This window comes from Phalangium opilio, unplaced genomic scaffold (assembly GCF_054372755.1).
Source record: "Phalangium opilio isolate 3A_F unplaced genomic scaffold, DU_Popi_V2 ptg000041l_1, whole genome shotgun sequence".
NCBI classification, from domain to species: domain Eukaryota; kingdom Metazoa; phylum Arthropoda; class Arachnida; order Opiliones; family Phalangiidae; genus Phalangium; species Phalangium opilio.
In genome coordinates, this window is record NW_028324165.1 from 2363961 (window position 1) to 2391606 (window position 27646).

At 37.2% G+C, this 27646-nt stretch overlaps 3 protein-coding genes and 1 long non-coding RNA gene across 4 annotated transcripts in view; 1 reads left to right on the top strand and 3 right to left on the bottom strand.

Annotated features, from left to right (window-relative positions):
- Positions 1 to 4447: 4447 nt before the first annotated feature.
- The window catches only part of LOC149679303 (uncharacterized), a 36581-nt gene continuing 13382 nt past the window's right edge, over positions 4448 to 27646 (bottom strand). Inside the window, exon 2 of the mRNA XM_089834994.1 lies at positions 4448 to 5641. Coding sequence (XP_089691120.1) covers positions 4962 to 5641 — 680 coding nt within the window. The 3' untranslated portion in view covers positions 4448 to 4961. The remainder of the gene's footprint in view (positions 5642 to 27646) is intronic.
- LOC149679304 (uncharacterized) lies at positions 6103 to 11151 on the bottom strand. Its single transcript, XM_089834993.1, has 3 exons — positions 11024 to 11151; positions 10062 to 10938; positions 6103 to 7802 (listed from the first exon to the last, which is right to left on the bottom strand). The coding sequence occupies exons 1-3, from the start codon at positions 11024 to 11026 to the stop codon at positions 7123 to 7125; spliced, it is 1560 nt and encodes a 519-aa protein (XP_089691119.1). The 5' UTR covers positions 11027 to 11151; the 3' UTR covers positions 6103 to 7122.
- Positions 7970 to 9261, top strand: LOC149679305 (uncharacterized). Its single transcript, XM_089835019.1, has 3 exons — positions 7970 to 8063; positions 8124 to 8162; positions 8591 to 9261. The coding sequence occupies exons 1-3, from the start codon at positions 8031 to 8033 to the stop codon at positions 8912 to 8914; spliced, it is 396 nt and encodes a 131-aa protein (XP_089691145.1). The 5' UTR covers positions 7970 to 8030; the 3' UTR covers positions 8915 to 9261.
- Positions 11023 to 14269, bottom strand: LOC149679306 (uncharacterized). Its single transcript, XR_016365727.1, has 5 exons — positions 14210 to 14269; positions 14054 to 14141; positions 11611 to 11692; positions 11437 to 11541; positions 11023 to 11155 (listed from the first exon to the last, which is right to left on the bottom strand). It is a non-coding gene; the product is annotated as an uncharacterized LOC149679306 (long non-coding RNA).

Sequence of the window (27646 nt, forward strand, 5' to 3'; positions counted from 1 at the left end):
TTCGCGCTGTTATTTTATGAGAGTAAACGTTCGAATTTACGTTGATTAGTATTATTTAAACGTGTTTAAATGGCATTGCGTTAGACAATGGAGGAGTTTAGTGGATTTCAAGTTTAGTTTTTCCACTTAAGTGATGTTTAAATGTCCGAAAATTTTGAAAGAGCATTATAAGATTAATTTAAACTTGTTTGAGTCGTTAATTAGCTTTAATTTTGATTTGTTTCGAAAAATGCCGAAAATAAACATACTACTGTATCGCCGGCTTTTTTGTTGAGAGAAAACGTTTTAATTACTTTGATTTGGAATATTTAAACGTATTTAAATGGTCTTGCGTTATTATATTCAAATGAAGTCTTTATTTAGCTTTAATCATGGTTTTTTGGATTTTACCGCCTAGTCTTTTGATTTGCCGAATTACTACTCTATTTTACCGCCTAAGTCGAAAGCCAAGTCAATCTAGCCAAAGGGTGTTTTCTAGCAGACGACGCATAGTGGTAAAAGTACTATTTTACTTTCGGCAATTTTCGGCAGATTCCAAGTTGGCGGTAATTTAGGGATTGCCATGTTGGGCGGGCCAGTTTCGGTTTAAATTGTGTAGCAGTCATGGTAGCAGACGATGGTTTAAGGGCGGCACGCAGGCAACGCAGCCTGCCGCACGCTCCCACGCTGGCAGCCTGGCACGGGCATAGAGCATTCCCTAATTTCCCTTTTGAAATTTTAAATAAAGTGCTTGAAAGAGAGCATTATTCAATTCTAAATATGAACTTTTCAAGGCGAATGAGCGTTATCAAGGAACAATAAAAATTGCAGACCTTGATTCTGCAGAAACGGTCTTTAACTGATGACCTCAAATACTTCTCCCATTTTCATTGCTCCATGGAAGCTCAATGAGTTAACTTGGAGGAAATGGTGGGCTGGAGTAAAATTTTGGTGGAACATGTGCGGCAATGAAAGTCTCCAGGAGTACCTTGCGGACGCCACTACCCTTCCATAGTTGATTATTAAGTTCTGCCGCGTAGCACCATTGTATTTGTATGAGAGTAGTTTCTATTTTTAAGACATAATGGGCATCTTTGACGTTTTCGTACCGTATTACCCCATACCGAAACAGCGAGGATGCTCGGAGAACGTAGTGGCCATAGATGTGTTTATAGAGGCTACTTTATAGGTAAAGAGATGAAGTTTCCATCCCACTCTCTTCTCCAAGTAGGAAAGTCATAGCCCACTCGATCATACGCCCACGGACGATTCTATTGATTCGAATGACCAGAAATTTCATTGAGACATGTGTTGCAATACATTCTATTTTGCCATAGCAGGGATAGATTCAATTTTAGAAGTAGGAATGGAGAACAGAGTAATGTGGGCGCGCGTCAAAGCCCCGGACCCCCTTCCCCGGGATGGGGGGTATGAAAGAAAAGTCGGGTCATAGAGATAGAGGCAAAAAGGAACTACGTATTTTTCGACGCCCCCATCAGCAACGTCATCAAAACGTAGTTTAAGTGAACCAATAGGATAATATAAAATTTTCGTTACGTGTTGGAGGGAGGGGTCTATGCTGGGCTATGAGTCGAACTGAAGTAAATACTAACCGTTCCTACTTCTAAAATTGAATTTATCCCTGGCCATAGATTATACTAAAAAGGTTTCGAAGTCTTAAAGTTGATAAATAAAAATTAATTTGCAAAACAAAACTGTAAATTCAATAGATAGTTACACTGGTCTGATTTCTTGTGTGTTAAAGTGAAATCAAGATTATTATTATATAGTACACCTAAAGTTTAAAAATGTTTAAACATAAGAATTTTATTTGTAAAAATTACTTGCTTAAATGTTACGGGTGTATAAGGCTTAATTGACTGTACATAAATAACAAGCAAACATGTAACGTTAAGAAGTTCATTAATTTTATTACGAAATTTAATTTTTTGTATTATTAAGGTGTTTAACTCAATTTATAATTTTACTAATTCTGATTAAATACACTAGTCGAACGCGTACATATTCGTATAATTCAAAATATTCCACGTCATTAAACTGACTCCAAAATCACCTGATACAAAACATCCTTTTGAACTTTAAATTCTTCTTCATATTCAATAATTTCCGTGGGAAAATTTACAGGATAATAAATTATAATATAATTATATAACTATCTAACCCTCAGACACATTTTTATATAACTATCTATGTATATGTATATAGTATTGGAGCTGTGTGATCCCTTGTGACTATGTAACTATCTATGTATATGTATATAGTATTGGAGCTGTATGATCCCTTGTGACCCTAGCTCGACGAAATAATGAAAAAAAAAACCACATCATCAGATTCAAAATCATCCTCTTCGGTCATTGGTTGAAATTTCATCATGACGTAATCACGACCGCGAGTGAAGTAAAACGCCGCACTTATAACGACGAACAATATAAACAATCCAAGGTTCTTTTTCTTAACCCTAATTATCATTTTAAACATAATTTCTGTCTCAATCATTGACTATAATTAAAACACGTGATTAACGAATCGACTAGTGACGTATTTCCGTCAGCCATGCTGAGTGGTTCGAGGCCATGGTGGGAAATAAGGATTTTTTAAAATTGGACATTGGGCCAGTGTTTAGTTTGCTAAACTAAAGAAGTGGGTAATTGAAATAGTTGAGGGATAATGGTAGGACTCTGGCTACCCTTGAATTTTCTTAGTGGTCCCGTGGACCACTGACCCCCCTCCGATTTAATTTTTAAACTGGTCCAGGCAATTTTTAAACTGGTCATTTGCCCTGTGCCACCGGCGCCCACCGCCTTATTACCCACGCTGTTCGAGGCTGAATGTGGGCCTAATCAAATATAAATAGTTTTTCACCACTTTGAATGCGTTGATGTCTGATCAAATCATCCTTCCGCGTACTAGCATAGTCACACTGATCACATTTGAAGCGGTTTTCTTTGATATCCTTTCGAATGTCAAGTTCAAGCTCCCTTTCATTTTCAGGTGAACATTTGTATCGAGTTGAACATTTTTTCTTGGATTTTCCTACAGAAAGGAAATAGATTAAAACCTCAAATTATATCATACAACTCGCATCACAAACATTTCACAATCCAAAGGCAATTGATGTAACAGGTTATGCTTAGGCTTAAAAAGACACAAAGGCAAACAGAACAAGTTCAGAAACAATAATCGATGTCCGAATCGAAACAGCGGTTTCCAAAGATTTGACCTTATCAAATCTAATACATGCGTTGAGAACGTGGAAGATTCAAACTTGATCCCACGTTAGACACTTGCGTAATACAGAATGCAAACTTCCCCATAATAAAGGTATAATAAAATATACGTGACAATATGAACAGCCATGTTCTGCCATTAAACCTCTGTAGGTGCATGATAACACCTACTAAGAAGTGAAAAAACGCAACCATGAATTCAACGGTAAAGTTAAGCTTAGCGACAATTTTGCTGTCTCTCCTGTTTCTGCCGAAAACAACTAGAACAAGAAGTGATCACGAAGTTAAAGTAAGGAAAGACGCAAATTATGATTAATCAATTATTATGGAAAAAATATTCTTCAATAGCGAAGATATAATTACTGTTAATTATAGTTTAGAAAAAGGGTTACGTTAAATATTGTCGTGAAGGTTTCATAAATAACTAACACAAACATCGTATTACTACCAGTTTCCCGTTTAGACGTTAGGCTAGTTACATTTCACAATTTTATAATACGATATAGCCTGTCCGGTGATTAATCCGTAACGATAGGCTTTTACAATTTTTCCATGAACGAAAACTTTTTTCTTAGTGAGCATCTACTACAGTTGTCAAGAACAGCAAAGTGTGAAACGAAAATGAAAACACGGTGCGCAATTAACACATTTTGAAATGGTTCTCTCCAAGTCTTAAATTAATATAAGACAACTGGATAAACTTAGCGATGATAACACTGTCAGCATCTTATTATCGTGATATTATTTAACTGTATAATAAAAACGTTATTTACACAACGACTTCATTTTTTCGAAATATAGTATAAAGGTAAGCCAATAATTCTTTTTGGGTATAGAACCAAGAAGGGATTTACTTTAAGAAGGCCTGAAAAGGCGTCCGGTGCGCGCGTGATAGTCGACAATCCCCCTCATGGGTGGGTGGAGGGTGGAAACGGAGGCGGGACTTAATATTTTATCTTTACTCCATGTTTTCCACTCTCTATCTCTTTTACCTTTCTGATTTTCCGTTGTAACCCTATATGAACCATACTTTACTTTTCCCCTCGCCCTTTTTGAAACGGGTCTATTACTGACAATTCGTTCAAATCGTATATGAAAGGTTTTTAAAACGCTGACAATACGATTACATTAATATCTTAAATGACCACAGGCTTCAACAATTAGAAACAGGTTAACTTACCTGAAATTTAGTTTTTTAAATAAGTTAGTAACTTTTCAAATAGATTGTAAAATATTATTAGAAAAAAATACATTTTCAATTATCGCGCAAAATTCTTCGAGACTACAAAACATTTTACATAGGCAACTGGAACAAATTCATAAAAAGAATGGAAAACAAGTCACGTTACTGAAAATAGACTTGTTTCGAAAAGAAAAAGACACGCTTTACATGTAGCTACTTTAAAATTGTTAATACAAATACCATAATGATCTATTTTCGTGAATTAACTTTTCATTTGCACAAAATAGGCTATATGAGCATTTTTAAACTCAGATTTTGTCTTAAATCTAAATAACGATAAATTAACAAAAATTGTATTTTAAAAAATTGTGTTAATCTTGTTTAGCTATGAAAAGTAACATTACTGTTATGTTGTTTTATATGATATGAAAATGAAACTCAGTTCAATTCAAATTAGTTCTGAAAATGGCGACACAGTTTTGGCCCATTCATTCATTTCAGAAAAGGATTAAATAGGGTTTTTGTCCAACACATTTAAAATGTAAATCCATCTAATCGTGCATGTGTCTTCTACGTTTATGTACGGTCAGATTACTCTTCTGCGTAAATTTATAGTCGCACTGATCACATTTGAAGGGTTTGTCACCACTGTGAATGCGTTGATGTTTCATCAAAGTACTCTTGATCGAGCTAGCATATTCGCACTTTTCGCATTTAAAGGGTTTTTCACCACTGTGAATAGGCCAGTGTTTGATCAAATCGCTCTTCCACGTACTTGCATAATCACACTGTTCGCATTTAAAGGGTTTTTCACCACTGTGAATGCGTTGATGTATGATCAAAATTCCCTTATGCATGCATCGATAGTCACACTGATCACATTTGCAGGGTTTTTCACCACTGTGAATGCCTAGTAGATGTGACTTCAAACGATACTTCCGACTGGATCTATATTCACACCAATCACATTTGAAGGGTTTTTCACCACTGTGAATGCGTTCATGTCTGATCAAAGTACTCTTGCGTGTACAATTATATTCACACCGATCACATTTGAAGGGTTTTTCACCAGTGTGAATGCGTTGATGGATGTTCAAAGAACTCTTCTGCGTGAATCCATAGTTACACTGTTCACATTTGAATCGTTTTTCTTCTTTACCCTTTCGTTGCAGACCCCTTTCATATTCAATTGAATATTTGGTCCCCGTTATACGTTTCTTCTCGAATTTACCTACATAAAAACCACAAATTTAGTATCAAAATTACAATTCCATTCAAGTGAATTTCATAAAAAAGGTAATGCGCACGAAAACGCAGAAAAAAGGCTAGTTGATCAATTGAGGCGTTAGCCTAGAGTAAACAAGCATATCAACAGAAAGGGGATGAAGATTAACTTAAATAAATGCAAATCCCAAAGGTTGTACTTTTAACTTTTCTTTGCTCGCAAATAAATTTTCGTTAAATCGTTTTAAGATAGGTTCATTAGAACTTTCTGCGCGATGAAACTAATTCTAAAGTATGAAGGACTGATTTAATTACGAAAATAGGAGGTTCATAATTGTTATGAATCATTAAAGAGCAGCATAAGAATAGATGCGCCAACATTTGTCGTAAGTCTAGCCATTTGGAGGTTACATAGTTCCTGTAATCTTATCCCTAACGATTATAATTATATAAAACATTAAAACGACATATATCATATATCATTTATTTGGTATCGAAAATACACTAATACAGTCACATTCAAGGGAACTTCATTAAAATGTAATGCTGAGGCGAACGAAAACACAGTGTTTATGAAAAGAAGCGTTGTTGATCAAAGGCGTTAGCTGATGAACAAACGAGCATATTAGAAGAGGATGAACATTAACTTAAATGGAGAAGAAACTTTGGCTCGAAAATCAAACGGACGTATTTTAAACTTTCCTTTGCTCTAACCATATTCAACGGATTTTCAGTGAATCAAATGCTAGGTGACGCTGCGTAATGACAAGTTACCAATTTATTTCGTTCTAACACCCCTCTCTGTTGTTAAAGTAATTTTGGCTGAAATAAGTAGTACCAGCGATGACGCGAAAAGATGGCATTTTATTATATTCATTATTAAAAAAGTGTGAACGTTTTGTCCAACACATATGTTCCATATATGATATTAATGAATTTTTTTTGGCTGTGTAGTCTTCAAATCCATTATATTTACCCAAGAGCGTTCTTCCTAAGGCACATTGATCACGAACAAGGGTTTTTCTCCATTTGTAAATGGCTTGTTAATTGTTTGACCAAATTAATTTCCCGTGTGCTTGCAAAGAAACACTAATCACAGTTAAAGACTTTTTCTGGTCAGCGTTTTTATGTGACGTTATAAATTTCATCCATACTAAGTTTGATTTTGAACTAAATATAACCTGAACGAAGCAAAACAACTTTTGCGGTAGAAAGGACTACTCATCACATAAAGTTTACAAAGAGCAATTAAATATGTAGAATTGTGGAGGCGCAATACCATTAAGAATGGAGAAATTTAATGGACTGTTACATGAACAGTTTCGGCCCATTCATTACAGAAGAGGATGAAACATGGTTTTTGTCCAACTGGTTCAACACATTTAAAATGTCAATCATCTATTCACACATGTGTTTTCTACATTTATGTGCTATCAAATGAGTCTTCTGCGTACATTTATAGTCACACTTATCACATTTTAAGGGTTTTTAACCGCTATGAATGAGTTTATATCTGATCAAATAATTTATCTGTGTGCATCCATAGTCACACCGATCACACTTGAAGGGTTTTTCACCATTGTGAATGCGTTTGTGTGTGATCAAATTATCCTTACGATTACAAGCATAGTCAGAATGATCACATTTAAAGGGTTTTTCACCACTGTGAATGCATTGATGTCTGGTCAAATCATCCTTCCGCGCACCTGCATAGTCACACTGATCACATTTGAAGGGTTTGTCACCACTGTGAATGCGTTGATGTCTGATCAAACCATTCTTCGTCGTACTTTCATAGTCACACTGATCACATTTGAAGGGTTTGTCACCACTGTGAATGAGTTGATGTGTGATCAAATTAATCTTCTGCGTGAAGACATAATCACACCGATCACATTTGAAGGGTCTTTCACCACTGTGAATGCGTTGATGTATGTTCAAATTACTCTTGATAGTGCTGGCATAGTCACACCGATCACATTTAAAGGGTTTTTCACCACTGTGAATTCGTTGATGTTTGATGAAATCGTACTTATACTTGCATGAATAGTCACACTGATCACATTTGAAGCTTTTTCCTTCTTTACACTTTCTAAAGCGACGTTGTAGGCCCTTTTTATATTCAGTTGAATATTTGAACCCGGTTGTATGTTTCTTCTTCAATTTCCCTACAGAAAATATAAAATCACAAACATCATTTACAATTTAATATCAAAAATACAATAACGTTCAAGCGAACTTCATGGTAGTGCGTTACAGAATAAATAAGGTGTGTTGAAACCATTATAGTAATTTTTGCCTTTTCCACTAACCTTGTGTAGGAACAGTGTTGATTAAAGGCCTTAGCAGATGAGTAAACGAGCATATCAACAAAAAGGGGATGAAGATCAACTTAAATGGAGGAGAAACCTTGGCTCGAAAACAGAAAGGTTGTACTTTCAACTTTTCTTTGCTCTCAAATTAATTTTCATTCTATAGTGTTAAGACAGGTTCATCAGAACTTATTCCAAGATGAAACTTATGTTGAAGTAAGTAGGACTGATTTAATAACAAAAATACGAGGTTCATAATAGTTATAAATAATAATAATAATAATAATCTAAGCTTGGTCTAGGAAGGGATATCCACACTAAGTCAACTCGCGACTTATTTACAGGTGGGTCCCTTTACAATGCATAGAGGGGTGGTGGCTAGCCCCTATGCCACAGCTAACTTACAGCGCCCTATACTAACTATTACCGTTAACCTCTGCAAGTTTTGATGGAAAGGAGAAACCGGGTTAGACCGCGGAGGAAAACTCCTTTTAACAAGCGGGGAGAGAACTTGCAAACTCTACGCAGAAGGATTTCTTCCCAGATTTTCACCCGGTGCCACAGTCCGGGATCGAACCCGGGATCCTCTTGCTGCGAGGCGAAAGCGCTAACCGCTACGCCACCCCACTTTTGAATCATTAAAGAGCAGGATAAGAACAGATCCGAACATTTGTTGTAAGTCGGAAAACGTGAACACTTTTACTTCCATACGCAACCTGCGAACGCGCTCTATTGCAAAAAAGACGACACAGAAACCAAGGAACATGGAGATAGGGAAGTTTGGTCAGTATAGGAATCTCTCATCACGAAATGTAGCAGGTCACATGACTTATATTCGGCGTTGGTTTGAACTGCGCAGGAAATCGGTAGAGGCGCCTATCCTCAGCAGGATGCGCGAGAAAAGTGCGGCGCGTGCGCGCATGCACATCCACGCCGAAAACGGGATTTTTGGGCGACCGGAGTTATAGCGTTACACGAAACTTCCCTATCTCCATCTTCCTTGCAGAAACGTCCCAGACAGTGACTCTCAATGACATATGTCAATTGGAGAGGAAAAAAGTAGCGTTGATTAAGTATGTTTACCGAGGTAAAAAGTTAAAAACACCCACAGTCACACTGATCATATTTGAAGAGTTTTTCAGCGCTATGAATGTGTTTATGTGCGATTAAATGACACTTGCGCCTGAATCTATACTAGCACTGATCATATTTGAAGCATATTTCTTCGATAACCTTTGAAATATGACGTTGTACACCCCTTTTATAATCAGTTTAATATTTGAACTTTAGAACCCCATTGTACGCTCCTTCTTGACTTCCCACAGAAAATATATAAAAATATGAAAAACGACGTATATTGCCGAAGGGTCGTATTTCAAACTTTTCTTCGCTCTCAAAATATTTAACGGATTTTTAGGGAATCAAATGCTAGGTGACGCTGCATGGTGACAAGTTACCCCTTTAATTCGTCCTCGTAGCCACTCTCTGTTGCCGAAATAAGAAAAGAGTGAAGACCCTTGGGAAAGTTTCATTATTCAATTCAATAAATGTTATGTAGAATTTTAAAAATAACATAAAAGTGTGAACGCTTTGCCTTTGTCCAACACATTTAAATATGTTCCATATAGGATATCTGTAGCCTTCAAATCCATTCTATTTACAGATGCTTTTTCAAAGTCTAGAGCACATTGATCACGAACAAGGGTTTTTTTCCCCCCATTTGTTAATGGCTTAATTAATTTTCAGTGTGCTTGCAAAGAAACACTAATAACAGTTGAAGATATTTTCCTGCTTCGCGTTTTAATGTGACGTTATAGATTTTGAATTAATATAACCCAAGATTAGTTTTGATCTAAGTTGAAAGCGGAATTAGATCCTAAAACTGAACACTGATTTTCCGGCAGGGAGTTCGTGTCTCCCACATTCGCGATTTTTGAAAGATGATAAAAAAAAAAAAAAATACATTCGAATTTTACTAAGCAAATCGAGAGCGATCTCAGAGCATTCAAATGGAATACGCTATTAGACTTTACACCGAGGAGTCGGAAATAGTTGCTTAGAAATATGACTTCTCAATCTAGGTACTCAAGACTATTAAAGAATGAAATGACTTACCTGCAATTTCCGAACGAGGCGATGAGGTTTTACCATCTGGATTCTTTGGAGCGACATCTTCAAATATCTCCGAGTTGGACACCGAACTACTATGTTGTACTACAATTGGAACTTCAGGTAAATCGCTTTCCATAGGAACGGAGGTCAATTCTGGTAGTTCAATTGGGTTACGTTCTAGTTTAGGAACACGCACTGGCACAGTCAATGAGCTCGGATCGACAAACAGTTCCACACTTTGTTTTTGTCTATCACTTTTTTTTGCACCTGTCACGGCGATTTCGAATTGGTTTTCATCAAGTTCGTTTTCACGGGCTTCTTCTAGCGAATCGCTTTCGACATTTGTGTCAAGAGAAAGATCCAAATGTTTTTCGGTTTCAACACTCAATTCAGGAACACGAAATTCCTTCGATCGAGTTGTAATATCCTCAGTTTCTCCTTCTGTCGAGACACTTTGTGATTGAAGAAGAGAGTCGTTTATGTTAATATTGTTCTCAAGAGTTTCTCGTGGCGAATCGCTCTCCGTTTTCGTGTCAGGAGTCATTTCGAATTGGTTTTCGACCTTAATTTTTGGTGAAGGCGCAGTGTCACTGTATTTCGGTTTAGGGACACACGGATTCGTATTTCGCGTTATAAACCCCATATTTTCAGAATTTTTTGAGGTAATTTCAGTTTCTGTGTTTGTATTGTAAACCTTCGCAACATATTGAGGTTCAAAAACAAGTGATTCTTGAATAATATCTTCTTTATCCAGAATGCCTTGGACACTGTGCATCAAAACAGGAAGGGTTAACTCCTGGCCATTATTTCCGAAATCTTTTTCAACGGGTTCAGTTTTCACGTATTCATAATTGGCTAAATGAAGTATTCCACTTTTCTCCTATTTTTTAAACAATTAACAATGACGCTCATTCTTAAAATAATTCATTTTTCCATCGACTATGAAAGTGAAGGATCTTGCATACCATCAGATCTTTGACTCGCCATTCCAACTCTTTAATGACCCTATTGAGTCTTTTAATTTCGTCTATTTGCTTATTTATCGTTAACGTTGTTTTCACTCTCTCTTTTTCCAAGTTTGAATTTAAGACATTTCACTAAAAAAATGAGATTACATTACAAAACAATCTTGGGACTTTCTTTGGCTAAACGTATTTTAAAGGGGCAAGCAAGAAAAAGGGGAAACCTATGACACACAAGAAGAGGGATCAGTAACAATGGTCCTCTTTAATAATGACGGACATGTTACCAATCCCCTTAGATTAAAGCCTTTAATTAAGAGACAACAGATTCGACAACTTATACTGTGAATATAAAATTGGCTATGATCCCAAAAGGGTCTCATATTTTTGTGCTCCCCCTATGCTTTGAAAAATACCTCAGCTTCCAGTGTCCTGACTCGATCATCCCTTGCTTTCACTACATGGATAAGATCATCTTTGCTTAAGTGATCGTAGTTACAATCTTCCTCATCTTTCATTTCCTAAAAAGAAAGTTTCAATAACTTTCAGTTTGTCTAAAAAAGGGAATATTGCAATAATTTCGCAAATACCTCTTTAATCGCCACTCTTTGAAGATTTACTAAGCTCATTTCGGAATTTTGAAAAGAGTGCTTGTGAAATTGTAAATCTTCCCTAAAATGAAATAATTTTTCAAACTGAGGGTATATCAAAAAAGAACAAATAACAAGAAATGTTAAAAAAGCTAAGAAAATATGGCAAAGCTTAATTAGTTCTAAAGATTGTGATAATTAACGCTGCAATTTTGTTCAAGAGTTATCTCAGAAACCTTAGTGTGACGTCACCCAAGCCCATAAAATCTAAGAAGTACCAAACATGGCCGCCCACTGCCAAAGTCAATCGTCACAATCATGTGACCCTTTACCAAGGCACTGACGTCACAATTGATATAGTTCTATTCCTCAACCACATTTTATGAATACGGCAAAATGCTTCATTCCTAAAAGCTATACCGATGTCCGATGATGGAGAAAATACTATGGATAGATGCATATTGACTACTCATGAGGCATAATTCAGACAAAATTCCCTAATTCAGATTTTGAGTGGTCACGATTTCGTAAGGTTTTACTGTTCAACATTCAGCAAAGAGGGTACATCCTACATCTATGGGCAAATGGGTAGATCTCACATGCTTAACTAAATCGCATAATAGCTAGGAAATCTTACAATGAATTACACCAGTGGCTAAATGTGCGCCTCTTTTCAATAAACATGCTAATCAGCAATAATTTGGAAAGGTAGCAGTATTCAGGGTTTAAACAGGGTTCATACGAAATTTCCAAACCCAATTTCCCTGATATTTCCAGGTTTTCCAGAGTACTTCTTATAAATTTCCAGGTGCATTTTTTGCATTGGAGAAGTGTTATACCAGACTATATCTACAACCACATTATATAGGCTCATGCCTCTGTGGTTGCCAGTAGCTTTAGTTACGAAATAAATATTATATGTTTACCATTCTTTGTTAGGTTATAATAGACAGTACCAAAATACAGAATTCCATACACCAGGGCTGATACTCACTCATACGCTCAATTTTAGTTGAATAAGTGACTAATTAATTTCGAAATAGTAAGCAAAAAGTGACTAAATAGGGGCAAATTAAGCCGAAAGGGCCACTTGAAATGAAATGTTTTCAGAGATGACCGATTTAAAAGATATTTTGAAGGTCAGTGTCGTAATTTAGCCCAGTCAAAGGAAAGGTCACCTCATAAAAGGTCTACGGCGAAATTCAATTACAGAATTCAAAGCAATTGATGACGTTTTAAATCAAAAACAAAACATTCATTTGAACTGGATTAATTTTAAATAATAAGTTAAACATTTGTGAGCGAGCGAAGCGAGCTCCACGATTTTGGGGTTTGATCAACTGTGATCTCGCTATTTTTGCGTTAAAACCGTCATAAGACGATTTTTTTCGTGCACCAAATTAGATTATGGGTCCCACTTAGGGTTCTAAATCGGTAAATTACCATGGTAATTTACACGGTAATTTACCAGGGTAACTGTAATTTACGATTTTCTCGGGTAAATTACGAAAACGGTAATTACCCTGGTAATTACGGTGGTAATTTACGCTGGTAAATTACCACGATGGTAATTTACCACCGAATTTTCATTTCTAACACTTGGAAAATGGTCCTAAAGCTCCATATTTTGCTCTACCCGTGCATGCACACTTATTTCTTCCCATGATATATGAGTAAGTCATAAAAGGTTGAACGGCAAGCGTGGGAAAAATTTGATTAAGGAAATGAAATTTGATTTTCTCGTCTATTCTTGTTGTCGAGTTCGTTTGCTTTAGCTGGAAAGCTGTAGTTGTTAGAATTTTCTAGAGATGGGCCCATACCGATACCAATATCGGCACCGAAATTTGACTAAACCGATATATCGGCACCGAAATTTGACTAAACTGTTATCGGCCCTTCTCTAGAATTTGGTTTTAAAAACGTGAAATAGCAAAAATTCGCAAAATTGGTAAGAAGAAGAAAGTGGATGTTGCTGTTCAAAAGTATTTTGAGCTGCAAACATCAAAACTCGGTGTTTAAATATTGTAAAACACTATGCTATAAAAAGAATAGCTGTGTTCAAGTGATAATTTCATTATTTAGCTTAAAAACGATCAATATAATTTAATTTTTTAATTTTCGTAAATTACCATGAACGGTAATTTACGCGGTAAATTACGGCGTAATTTACCATTTTCCAAAATTACGGTAATTTTCGAACCATAGTCCCACTGAAGTGTATTTGTTTCACTTTATTTAATTTCCCTGATTTTTTTAGAAAAAAAATTAATTTTCCCTGATTTTTCGAAGAAATTTTCATTTTCTCTGATATTTCCCTGATATTTCCAGGTTTTCCATGTTCGTATGAACCCTGTTAAACTTTTTGGAATTTATTCTATAGGTTACGGTTTAGATCCGTTACATGCCTTGTTGACGTCCAAGTTGCATAATAATCATCACTTACCAACTTAAACGTTCAACCATAACACGACAATCTTTAACAAAATCCATCACTCTTTGTACAGTCTTCCTGTTAAGATAACATACGAAACCTTTTAATAATAATAAAAATATGTACATAAACAAACACTTAGTGTCACTAATGTACATTGTCACTTACCAGTCAGGGTCCTCAGGGATGATATGAAACTATGAACACTTTTCCGGGAAACACTATTTGACCTTCACTTTCCTTTTGATCAATTTTTACTAAATTACCCCAAATTCTAAAATAGTAGAAATCCTCCTATGCGTCGTCTGCTAAAACATTTTAATGACTTTGGCTTCCGCTTTTAGGGGTAACATAGTGAGTTTCGGCAGAACATTTTGTGGGGTAAAATTTAAAAATGCGAAAACTCCAATAAACGTCGCAATTAAAGCAGGTTATTTAAATCCGTTTCAGAAACTAAATAAACCAAACTAAACTACCCTCCCGCCTTACAACTTAAATTCCTAGTTACAAAAAAACTGAAATTAAATTAAAACGCATTTTTTACGTGAGTATCAAGATATCAATTAACACGAAACTGCACGAATCTATTAGAACATGAAAAGGCGCGAAATTCGAACATATTGGGTAAAACAGAAAATATACATAAAAATAAAAGAAACTATACTAAACATTGCATTTAAAGAAAATTATTTATTTCAACTCGTTTTATACGCTTCAAGGTATATGTCAAATGAATTAAATATAATTAACATGAAATTATACCAAAAATATCTTTTTTTAAGATAAAAAGTCGAATTACTCATATCTAAACTACTTAATTAAGATTAAAACTACACGAGCCGTTTGTCAAACCCCATGTTTCGTGTTAAAGGCTAAATTAATTTACATTTTCATCGAAGTACATGAAAAGGCTCGAAATTCAAAGGTTTGGGGTAAAATAGGGAATATTCGGCAAGAATCATTCCATTAAACATCGCAATTAAAGTGAATTGTTTATTAAACTCATTTTCTACTCTGCCGAAGTACAATCCAAAGTTAATTTCAACTTACTTAAGAATAATTAACGAGAAATTAGACCAAAAATATACACTTTTGGATAAAAATTATAATAATATTAATTAAACTACTTAATTAAGATTGAAAAAACGAGCCGTTGGTCAAGCCCTCTTATTTCCTATTTCACACTTAGCTAATTTATACACAATTTGTTCGTCCAACCTCATTTTACTATTTTACGTTTAAATTAATCAAAATAATCATTAAAATACACTAACAGTAGTGAAATTTGAAAGTTTTGGGGTAAAATAGTGACTATTCGGCATTTTTCAGGAAAATAATATGGGGTAAAATGAAAAAATATGCCGAGCCTTTCAAAAAGCGCGAAATTCAAAAGTTTGTGGTGAAATAGTGAATGTTCGGCAAATATCCAAAACTCCACTATGTATTGCAAATAGGCTCATTTTTTCAACTAAATTAACTCTAACGAACAACGATGTAACGTTTGTTTAAACTTAGTTAACGTGAAATTAACCCAAAATTACAATTTTTTTGGGTAAGAACATGGACAAATTTGAGATTAAACTAACAAAGTAAGATGAAACTTCACATGGTGTTCGTACAGCTTCAAATGTTTCCTATTTTACGGATAATGGGTGTCTATTACTGAACGATAATTTTAAATAAACCCAAATCAATAGCGTGAACATTTGGTGGATGCCCCGCCATTTGGAGGCTATACATTACTCGTTACATGTCGTACCCCTAACGATGTTAATGAAGTAGAAGGTAATCTGAAATATTTTTTATATACATACGGAAGGTGGTAGAGTTAGAAGCCAATGCCATAGATTCGGTTTATGATTTATGTGGAATGGACGGGAGACTAGGCAGATGAAGGATCAGCTACTTAAAGGGTGAATTCGTACTCAAGTATACTAGTTAACATAGTGAAATATAATTTCCCCCGATTACGGGAAAAAGCGAACGCGGTTCAGAAATGGCGAACGCGCTCTATTGTTACCAAGCACAGAAAGCCAGACACAGAAACGTCCCTGACAGTATCTCTCAATAGCATAACGTTCCTATAGGAGCGGTAAAAATAGCGTTGATAAAGTATGTTTACCGGCGAATATACGTTATGGATATAAATGTGATGAAAATGAATAAAAAGGAAGTAAAACGGTCGTTTAATTTTTCACTCAAAATGTTTAACATATATACTTGGAATTAATTGCAATCAAAAGATAGGAGAGACAAGTCACAAGTATTTATTCGCTCTTGATTGCCCATTTGGCAATTTTCCAGCCTGGCGAGAAGCACCCAAAACAAGAGGAGTCTCTTTATTTTTTATTTTAGTAACGTCATTTAATATAAAATTAATTCTGAAAACGGCGGTTAGTGAACCAAGAGTTCTGTCCTTGACAATGCGCACCGTTTCCGTTAATACAATTGAATTCAGAAAGGAGAAATTTAATGGATTCTTACGTTAACAGTTTCAGCAAATTCATTACAAAAGAGGATGAAAGATGGTTTTTGTCCAACAAATTTAAAATGTTCATTTTAAGATTAAAAAGAAATTTTACATTGTCTAGCAGCCTTTAAAATAACGCCTGCATTATTTTACTGGTTAATTGGGAGAGCTAGATGTTGTTCGTAATAAGACCAGGTTAGTACGACATTTTGAACAAAACGAAAATTTTAGAAACTTTATTTGCGGTTAGGCAGGTCCTTCTCGCTACAAAACTTTTCTCGAACTGGTTATATTTTACAGAATTTCAGAAACCTTTTTGAACATAAAAGAAAAAAGGGGTTGAACCAACCCCCACGACTCGAGCATTTCACCGCACCTTCTGGGGGGTTTTCTCCGGGTGAACACAGAGCTCTTATCAATGGAAATTCTCGAGTCGAGAAGGGATTATTTTGGGTGGCCAAAAAAAGAAGTAAATTATCCAAGTAACAAAATAAAAGTGAATTAATTCTAAATTTGATATCAAGTTCCAACATCCTCCCCACCATGTACAATATAATGTTATTGTGCATCAACACTATCGGGGCATCTATATCAAATTTAGAAATAAAGCAAACAAAACCAAAAAAAATTATTTCAATTCCAAAGGGGCCAAAAGGTTGACGGGTCTCTTTACAATGTTTCCATTTGTAAGTTTAATGTCACAAGATCTAATTTGTCCGTCTCTACCCTTGTAAACTTCTTGCACTCGCGCTAATTTCCACTTATGTCGAGGGGTGTCCGCGTCATTCAGAAGAACTACGTCGTCCTTCATGATTGGGTTGACAGATTCGCGGCTAGCTAATTTATGGGCGGATTGTAGCTCTAGGATGTACTCCTTTTTCCATCTATTCCAATATCTGGTCAAAACATTTTGTTGGTACGTTAGCCGTTGTCCAGCGCTCGCTCGATTTAATTGAGGTAGTTCCTCTGATTTCCTCCCCGTAGGAAGCGCAGTAAATTTTTCTCCGATTAGGAAATGAGCGGGAGTCAATGGTGAAGGGTCATTTGGAGCAGAATAGGTATAGGTCAGAGGGCGCGAGTTGATGACTGCTTCGGCTTGAGCTATGACAGAATATAGCTCCTCATAAGAAAGAAATGCTTTTCCCATGATTTTTCTCATCGATACCTTGACGGATCTCACGAGGCGCTCCCAAAATCCTCCCCACCATGGGCCGCGCTCCACAATGTATTTCCACTCAATTCTCATTTTCCCGAAATACTCTTTTGCTTCGTCATATCGGGTGCTTCTCCACAACGCGTTTAGCTCTTTTTCGGCACGTTTGAATGTCTTCGCGTTATCCGAATAAATTTTACGGGGAATTCCACGACGCGAAATAAAATTGGAGAAAGCCATAAGAAAGTAACGCGTTGTTAAAGTTGTAATCAACTCGAGATGGATCGCCCGCGTGGTGGCGCACGTAATTAAAGTTACGTAACATTTCTTTTTTCCCGATCCATCTTTTAAGAAAAGAGGTCCTGCAAAGTCTATACCGACTATTTCAAATGGTCTAGACGCTGTGATTCTATCCGTGGGAAGTGGCGCTGTTTTGGGAATGCTTGGTTTTGCGTTCCATTTCCGACAAAAGATACACCTGCTAACGCAATTCTTCGCTAATTGGCGGCCTTTAAGAATCCAATAAGTGTCCCTAACTTGTACCAAGGTTGCGGGAGCTCCGCTGTGTTTAACTTGCTCATGCGCTCTTTGCATTTGCAGTTCCGAATATCGATGTTTATAAGGGAGTATTATTGGGTGCTTGGTTGCGTAACTAAATGATGACCTCTGTAATCGGCCTCCTAATCTCATTAGTCCGTTTTTGTCAAGTACAGGATCAACCTCGGCGATTTTGGAATTTCTTGAACGACCTGTCTTGGCTATTTCCTTCAATTCGCTGGAGAAGGACTCCCATTGTACCGTTTGATTCCAGTACAATTCTGCTTCTTCTAGTTCTCTAGCTGATAATGGTCCGGTTGCTTTGTCTTGCGGATTTCTTTTGTTGTAAAAGATTCTCTTTATCCACGCTGTGATTCGAATTACCTTCTCAAGGCTGCTATACTTGTTTAAAGCGAGGATGGCCTCTGGCTTCATATCTATTAGAGCGCTACGTAAACAGTTATTTGGGGTGTCCTCAGGTTCTATTGGTTCGTCAGCTATGACGTTTGCGACGAGATTGGGTTCGAGTTTCGGGAATTTGTCCTCTGTCAGTCGAAGCCATGGTGGTCCCTTCCACCATATATCCTTTGTCTTCAGTTCTTCTGAGGATAATCCTCGCGAAAGGTGGTCAGCTGGGTTGCTAGACCCCGGACAGTAATTCCAAGTATGAGGTACAGTTTTCTCTTGAATCTCGCTTACTCTGTTTGCAACGAATTCTCTTTTATCGCGAGCGCTCCTCTTTATCCAGTGGTATGCCGTAGAGGAATCAGTCCAAAATACCATCTTGTTTGTCGAACTTTTGAAAATGTTGGCTAATCTTGTCCCTAGTCTCGCTCCAATAAGACACGCCAGTAGTTCCAACTTAGGGATAGTCATTTTCTTTATGGGAGCAACCCTTGCTCTAGCTGTTATGAATGATGTTTGTACTTCTCCGACATTGGTATGGAATCTGTAGTACGCTACTGCTCCGTAGGCGGCTTTATCACAAAATATGTGTATTACACCCTGTCGCTTGTCATTTTCTGTCGATCCAAAGTAGTCTCTTTCTATGCGGATATCCGCTAAGGTTGGAATTTGGGAAATCCATTCTGTCCAGCTTTTCTCTAATTCTTCGGGTAATGCATCATCCCAATCTTTTCCACTTAGCCATAAGCTTTGGAGGAGAATTTTTACTGTTATAGTAAACGGTGAGAGAAATCCCAGTGGATCGAATATCCGTGCTGCCATCTTAAGAACGCTTCTTTTCGTCATGGGTAGGGAATTCGCTACCTGTTCTAGATCTTCTGTTTTAAACGAAAACTGGTCACTTTCAAGATTCCAAGCCAAACCCAAAACCTTGTTAACAGGTGACGGAAATACCGTTTCTTGGGAGGATTCTCCAATTTCTTGTAATTGTTTTCTTACAAAAGGTGAGCTTGATTGGAACTTGCAAAGCGTCATGTTCGCTTCCGCCATCACTTCTTTAGCTTGATTGACCAGTTTCATGGCGGAAAATTCGTCTTCGGCTCCCGACGTCAGGTCGTCGACAAACATATCTCCGATTAATTTTTGACAAGTCTCGGGATAAATGTCCATGTACTTCTTAACATGATATCTTATCGTCGCAGCCAAAAGATAGGGGCTACTTGTCACCCCAAACAATACTCGGGTAAATCTCCATTCTTCTATCTCGATCGGTTTTACTGATATAGGCTGCTTAATCCAAAGAAATCTGACGAAATCTCTTTCGTCAGGATTGATTGCAATTTGAAGAAACGCTTGCTGGATGTCAGTGGTGACGGCTATTTTATGCTTCCGGAAGTTGATTAAAACGTCGTAAAGGTCGGGGTTGATGTTCGGCCCCGCCTCTAGGCAGTCGTTTAAAGACGACCCGTTTTTGGTTTTCGCAGAACCATCGAAAACTATTCTGACTTTCGTTGTTGTCTTGTCTTCCCGGATAACCGGATGATGGGGCAAATAAAAGGCTTCATTAACTTCCCGCTCTTGCGTCACCTTTTCTATTATGCCCTTCTGAGCGTAGTCTCTGATGATGTCATCATATTCCTTGAATAGTTTCTCGTCCGATTCTAACCGTCGAAGTAATGAAGATAGTCTTCTAACCGACATGGAGTAATTGTTAGGTAAAATCTCTCTGTTTTCCTTCCAAGGGAGAGCTACTTCGTAGCGACCATCGACGGTGGCTATCCGTTCTTCAAAGGTTTTCTCAACTTCCGTCTTTCTAGTTTCTTCAAGTTGGCTTTCTTTGACCTCATTAATACCTATTGACTCTAGGTCCCAAAACTTCCTTAAATCATCTCCAATGGTCTCAATTTCTTGGGTTGTCACCTTGTTTACCGTTATGGCGGCGCATTGTACTGCGAGGTGTGAACCTGGCTGGGACGAGGGCCCTTGAATTAGCCACCCAAAAATACTTTTTTGGGCTACTAAAGCTCCTTCTAGGCGGATAGTATCTGTCAGACTAACGGCATTCCAATAGTAGTCCGCGCCCAGTAGAACTCCAAGTTCCAACTTGGTATTCGGCTCGTCCGTTGAGGGGCTGTCTCCCAAAACTAGTCCTAATTGCTCAATGTGTCTTCTAATTTCGTCATTAGGAGATTCTAATTGGATGCCGTTAATCTCTGGTATTTCCAAGGCCTTAACCGTTAAACTCTGATTATCGTGAACGCTTCGCAGTGTCACTTTAACTCTCTTGCAAGATATAATTGTGGGATTCTCTTGCATAAATGCGTGGACTAATATGTTTTCTTCGCCGTCCATTTCAAGGCCTAGTTGTTGGGAAAGATCCCTTCTGATAAATGTTCTTTGACTTCCGTTGTCAAGTAAACATCGCAATGTCATGCTACCTTCAGTCCCTTTAATTTGAACGCGAGTTGTTTGTATATAAACCGTATTGGAGGGAGTCGTTAGGGCTAGGTTTATGGAAACTCCATTTTTTTCTTGGGTGTGGGGCACTCCCTCGTTGTTCTCGGTCTTTTCTTCACCCCCTTCCTTTCTTTCCCCCTTCCAACATAGTACGGTCAAGTGACGCTTTTCGCAAATTTCGCATACGGGCTTGGCTCTACAATCCCTCGCGTAGTGGGATGATTTTAGGCAGATATAACAGAGTCCCTTGGTTTGAATGATTTCCCTCTTTTTGGTTGCCCCCACGCAATAACAGCTCTCAGCCTTGTGGTTCGATCTTCTACAGAAAATACACCTTTGTTGTGCATTTGTAAATCTCTCGGTTGCAACGTTGAAATTCGCGGCTGACGACTGCGGGGGTCCCTTCCCCCTCGCACTATATTGTGAAAAGCGGAATTTTCCGTGCGATGTTTGCTCGCTCTTCGCGGTATCGCTGCCTTCGCTAGTGCTTCTCGAGTATACGCTCGCTCTTTCTCTTGTTAAGACTTCCGTTCCCACAAAGGTTAAAAGCTCCTCAACATTCCAACTTCTGTCATCTTCCCTTTTTCTACTAAATTCCAAGGTTATCTCCATTGGCAGTTTTTTCAGTATGACCGGGCAAAGGATCGTTCCATAGGAGTTAAAATCCTCACCCAAAGATTTAAGAGCTCCTACTTCAACTTCGCAGGAGTCATAAAATTTCCTTAATCCAACGATGTCGTTGGCCTTTGTTACAGGACTTAGTTCGAAAATATTAGCCATGTGAATGCTAACAATGTTGTCATCCCTTCCAAAACGATTCTTTAATAGGGTCTTTGCTTTTTCGTAATTGGCATCGAGTAAGGGTAAATTTTTGATGGAGCTTAAGGCTGTGCCTTTAACGTATTGTTTCAAATATACTAATTTCTCTGCTGGTCGCATTTGTGGGGCGTCGTCAATACAAATTTTAAATCTTGACCAAAAGTCGGTCCATTCGGAAGTTTCTCCGGAAAAAGTCATAGGCTCCAGTTGGGGTACCCTTATAGATAACTGCTGGGGTGGCGCCATTGGTACTGTGGCTGTCGCCGCGTTCAGTGCAACAGTGGGGGCCGTCCCTACATTTGTTGCTGATCCTTGGTTTAGTCCATTTATGGCTCTTTCTACTCTTCTTTTAGCCTTTAATATCTTCACGCGATATTCGTCGTACTTTATCATATCAGCATCTAGCTGAGCTGGGGTAGCTCCCACTTGCGCGAATTCAATATTTAATCTTTCTAAAACATTTTGCTTACTGTCAAAGTCCACCAGGAAATCTTCCAAATCCTCGATATCAAACTGAGTTTGGTTTACGAGGTAGTCCTCTATTTGATTAGTTAGTATCGTAGTTAAACGTCTCATTGTTGTTTTCTGCTGATTCAAAGCATCAGCAGCCGCGTTCGGCTGTCCGGTTACCGCCGAGTCTGGCATTGTTTTTCGTAATCGTACCTTTAGGGTAGGTCCCGAATGTTCTTACACTTAACGTCCTTTAGGGTAAGTCCCGTATGTTTTACACTTAACGTCCTTTAGGGTAAGTCCCGAACGTACTTTATCGAGTGAATTGTTCCGACTTCGTAAACTTTAGGGAAGGTCCCGACTCTTCTATAACTGTCGCGTTAGGAAAGTTCCTGGCGTCCTTTAGGGTAAGTCCCGACTAATTTTGTTCAATTTGCGCGCACTAATTGGTCCCGGGTTTCGGCACCACTAAAATAATGTCTGCATTATTTTACTGGTTAATTGGGAGAGCTAGATGTTGTTCGTAATAAGACCAGGTTAGTACGACATTTTGAACAAAACGAAAATTTTAGAAACTTTATTTGCGGTTAGGCAGGTCCTTCTCGCTACAAAACTTTTCTCGAACTGGTTATATTTTACAGAATTTCAGAAACCTTTTTGAACATAAAAGAAAAAAGGGGTTGAACCAACCCCCACGACTCGAGCATTTCACCGCACCTTCTGGGGGGTTTTCTCCGGGTGAACACAGAGCTCTTATCAATGGAAATGCTCGAGTCGAGAAGGGATTATTTTGGGTGGCCAAAAAAAGAAGTAAATTATCCAAGTAACAAAATAAAAGTGAATTAATTCTAAATTTGATATCAAGTTCCAACAGCCTTCTAATCCATCTATTCATTCTTGTGACTTCTACGTTTATGTTCTATCAAAGAACTCTTCCGCTTACATGCATAATCACACTGATCACATTTGAAGGGTTTTTCACTACTGTGAATTCGATGATGTCTGATCACATCAGTCTTCCACGCACTCGCAAAGTCACACTGATCACATTTGAAGGGTTTATCACCACTGTGAATGCGTTGATGCGCGATCAAATGAACCTTCTGCGTGCTTGCATAGTCACACTGATCACATTTGAAGGGTTTTTCACCACTGTGAATGCGTTGATGTGCGATTAAACCAATCTTCTGGGTACATTTATAGTCACACCGATCACATTTGAATGGTTTTTCACCACTGTGAATGCGTTGGTGTTTGATCAAATTATTCTTCCACGTACTTGCATAGTCACACCGATCACATTTAAAGCGTTTTTCTTCGTTACCCTTCTTAATGTGACGTTGTGGACCCCTTTTATATTCAGCAGAATATTTGATCCGAGTTGCATGTTTCTTGCTGAATTTCCCTACAGAAATTTATTAATGAAATATAAAAACGACACATACATCCTTTACAATATAGTATCAAAAATACAGTAACATTCAAGAACAATACGAAAACTCATTGTTTTTTTTTTAAGTATGAGTAATATAAACAACCATAGCTGTCCGCGCTCACCTCAATTTAGCGAGCCCGAGCGCGAATTGAGCGAGGCTCTTCGAAATAATTGATAAGTCACGAGTCCGAGCCGAGCCCGAAAGTTCATGAAAAAGTTTTCTGAGCTTGAGCCCGGGCTCACAATACGTCACAAACAAAGTGAGCCTTGAGCTGAGCCCAGGTTCAACTGTAAAATAAACGAGAGCTTGCGCTGAGCTCTCTTACAAATGTTTTGGCTTTCCTGAGCTCGAGCGAGGCCAACTGAAAACTATGAGACCGCTCATTTTGAAAGGGCGCTCACTGTTTTGAGACTGCGCTCAGCTTGGCTCAGCGCCGTATTCAGTGCCAACAGAAACTAGCGTAACTCATTGGTAGATGAAGTTTTGAAATTTTTTTAATGCAAATAAAGTGCAAGTCATTTAGATAGTAAATATGTATTGTAGTTTTTCATTTATCACGTAAAAATAGCTGCAAAATTATTTATTTCAACATCTACACTGTTTGGAAGAAATATTCTCCGGAAGTATGAGACCAAGCTCGAGCTTGAGCTTACTAAATTGAATGAGCCCGAGCTCGAGGTGAGCCTTAAATTCTGTCGATCTTGAGCCCGAGCTGAGCCCGCGAAAGATATTAGAAAGAGCTTGAGCTCGAGCTTAGCCCATCAAAATTATGCGAATGAACCTAAGCACGAGGCGAGCTCATTTATAAAAACTAACTGAGCTTGAGCTCACATTGAGTTCTAAGGAAACATTGTTTCAATTTTGAGCTTGAGGTGAGCTCGTTGTCAATTTCTATAAAGTAACGTGAGCTGAGCTGAGCCCAAGCGATGGTGGACAGGTATGTAAACAACAAGTTGGGAAACCAAAATATACCTCTACGACTCGAGACGTTGTTCTTAATTAAATATAATTTATATTGATTTTTTTATCGTCATAAATTTAGCTTAATATTAGTTTAGTCATTCTAAGAAACGTTATTGCTAAAATCATTTTAAACATAGCTATTGTTGACGTTTCAATTCAAGCGTATGCCTCTTTAACAATTTTTGGAAATTTAAGGTATATAAGGCGATTGAATCACAGTAAATGAAAAGAAAACCGGCAATTGCGTGAACCTTTGGTGGAAGCCCTGTCATTAGGAGGCTAGACATTTCTAGTGGGTGATCGCCGCGTACATCTTTACCCCAACAACGATAATGCAACTGTGAACGCGGTGACAGACACGTCCAGTGTAATACCTCTCCGTGACGACATCATCAAACGGAGAAGTAAAAAGGGGATGAACATAAATTGAATTGAGAAACCTTGGCTCGAAAGGACGTATTTTCAAATTCAACGGATGTTCGGAGAATCAAATGATAATTACTGATGCTGCGTGCAGACAAGCTACCATTTTCTTTCGTTCTGGCACCCACTCTCTGTTGTCACATATAGTTTTCACTTTGATTCTCTACCTAGCAAAAGGCACCCTACATCTTCTTCTTCTACTTCTGATAGAACGTTGTCTTCGTAAAACTCACCGAATAATTTCCCTAGCCAGATTATTTAACTCAAAGCGAGATGAATGTAGAATGGCAGCTATTTACTCTCAGATTAAAACTCATGCAAGAGGGGTTACTCGAAACGAAACCCTGTCGATATCTAGTTCGACAACTTGTCGGTACTCGACAACTTCTGACAGAATACCATTTTTGTGATTTTCGAGACCGAGAGAGATGTCGATCGACAACTCCCTTTCGAAGCTTACAGAATAGGCACCCTGGTGTTGTTAAGTAAAAGTCGTACCTGATTGATACTCAATGCCCCGGCCTAACCGTTCCCGCATAAATGTTGCACGGACGTTAAAGAAATTGGTTTTAATCCGCGCACATCTTGAAAAATGGCGGCTAGAAATGTGAAGTTTCTTAGTGTAATTTGTAAATGCATTGATTTTCATCAAATTAATTTCTTGCGCGCTTCCAAAGGAACACTAATCTCATTTGAGGGTGTTGTGTTATCGACTTCTTAATAACACGACTCATTAAAACATAATAATAATTAATAAAAATGTCTTTGTACACAAAGACGCGAAAAAGTAAGAGATAAGTGTAGAAAATTAATTGTTTGAAGTAACAGATATTCAAATTTTCATTTTTGAAGACGTGATTATAAAACATCAATTATTTGAAAAAATTTCTTATCTTAGTTTTTTTCACCAAAATTCCTTAAGTAATATATTTTATCCTTAAACATGTGCATCATTTTAAAAATAGAAAACGTATACATTTTATTTTCTTTTTAAAATTTAGAGCTAGTTTGAGTATTCGGGCCTATAAGGAGAATAAAATGGACAGAAAATCGTTCATAGCAGACAAAATAAAATACGCATGAAAACTTAACAAAACGTTTTCGTTAATTTTAAAGTTTTCGAGTTTTCAAAAATTGACGTGTTGTATCTTTCTAAAAAGGTCACGATCAAGCTACATATCCTTTTGACTCTAATAACTACATCACAGTCAAAGGGCGAATGTAATTTTCGGTTCGCAGTATTTTCAATTTTAAAATATAAAAATAAATTCTTCTAGCTCTATTTTTCAGATATCCGAGTTTTTGAACTTCCTCGAAGCAAATGTTTCTCGAAAATAAACAGTAGTATCAAGGTAGTTTCTCTGAAATTTTTGTGAAAAAAACTAAGATAAGAAATTTTTTCAAATAATTGATGTTTTATAATCACGTCTTCAAAAATGAAAATTTGAATATCTGTTACTTCAAACAATTAATTTTCTACACTTATCTCTTACTTTTTCGCGTCTTTGTGTACAAAGACATTTTTATTAATATCTGTCACTTCAGTCTTAATATGAATTAAAACTGTTTAGAAACTAGTATTTTAAAACTTATACTGAAAAGCAGGCGCTCCATTTAAGTCTTGTGGTGTTGCTCGTTTATTAGTTACCGCGTTTGAACTAACAAGGCCCTAACCATCTATTATAGAAGTATTAATCTTGATTGCTTCAACGCCTAGTCCAACTCAAATTGCCTTCCCGTCGTTTTCACGTGCAAAGCACAGTGGATGCAATAATACAAATAGATTCCGAAGACTTAGGCTAAAAAATTATTACGTAGACCTGTGTACAAAAACAATCTTTACACCTGTGCACAAACATATTCCATTGACCTGTGCTGGGTGACCACATTTCCTAAATTTTATAATTTTTCCTATTTTCGGATGTCTTCCTATTAGTTCCTATAATTTCGATAATTTTCCTATATTTTCCTATTTTTTGAAATTTTAGATATTTTGTGCGCTCTCACTTTTGGTTTTGTTATATATCACTCAAAACAGAAATTTGACAGAAAGTAATGCCGATTTCCACTAGCTACTAGCAATCAGCCACCGTGGATTTACAATACAGGCTAACGCTTCTGTGATTCAGATATTCCGATCGTGTTTTAAGTTGGTTTCACAACAGGCTTCGTTAAAAATGGGTTGGGCCTTTCTTTAAGTTTTTCTATTAGTTCTTTAGACGCATTATTAAAAAGTTTAGTAAGGTTTTCGAGATGACTATTAAGTTGTTGTTTAGCTCTTATTTTTGATAAAGTTTGGTTCTCTCACCATAAATAGTTCCTGCCTCTGAATGTTGCCTACGGAATAAAATTTTTTATTCCGTAGGCTACGCTCTGAAGTCTGAATTTAAATGAGCTTCTATCATTTGGGCTTTGTCAAAAAATATCGAAAATTCTGCCATTTTAATGCAAAAAAAATAAAACTTCCTATTGCACCAACCCTAACCCATTAA

Coding starts and splice junctions, on each gene's coding strand:
- LOC149679304 (XM_089834993.1), bottom strand. Junction 7,803..10,061: donor GCCTCGTTCGGAAATTGCAG/GTAAGTCATTTC, acceptor TATTTTCTGTAG/GGAAATTGAAGAAGAAACAT.
- LOC149679305 (XM_089835019.1), top strand. CDS start 8,031: ATGGAGGAGAAACCTTGGCTCGAAAACAGAAAG. Junction 8,064..8,123: donor CTTGGCTCGAAAACAGAAAG/GTTGTACTTTCA, acceptor GTGTTAAGACAG/GTTCATCAGAACTTATTCCA. Junction 8,163..8,590: donor AAGATGAAACTTATGTTGAA/GTAAGTAGGACT, acceptor GAATCATTAAAG/AGCAGGATAAGAACAGATCC.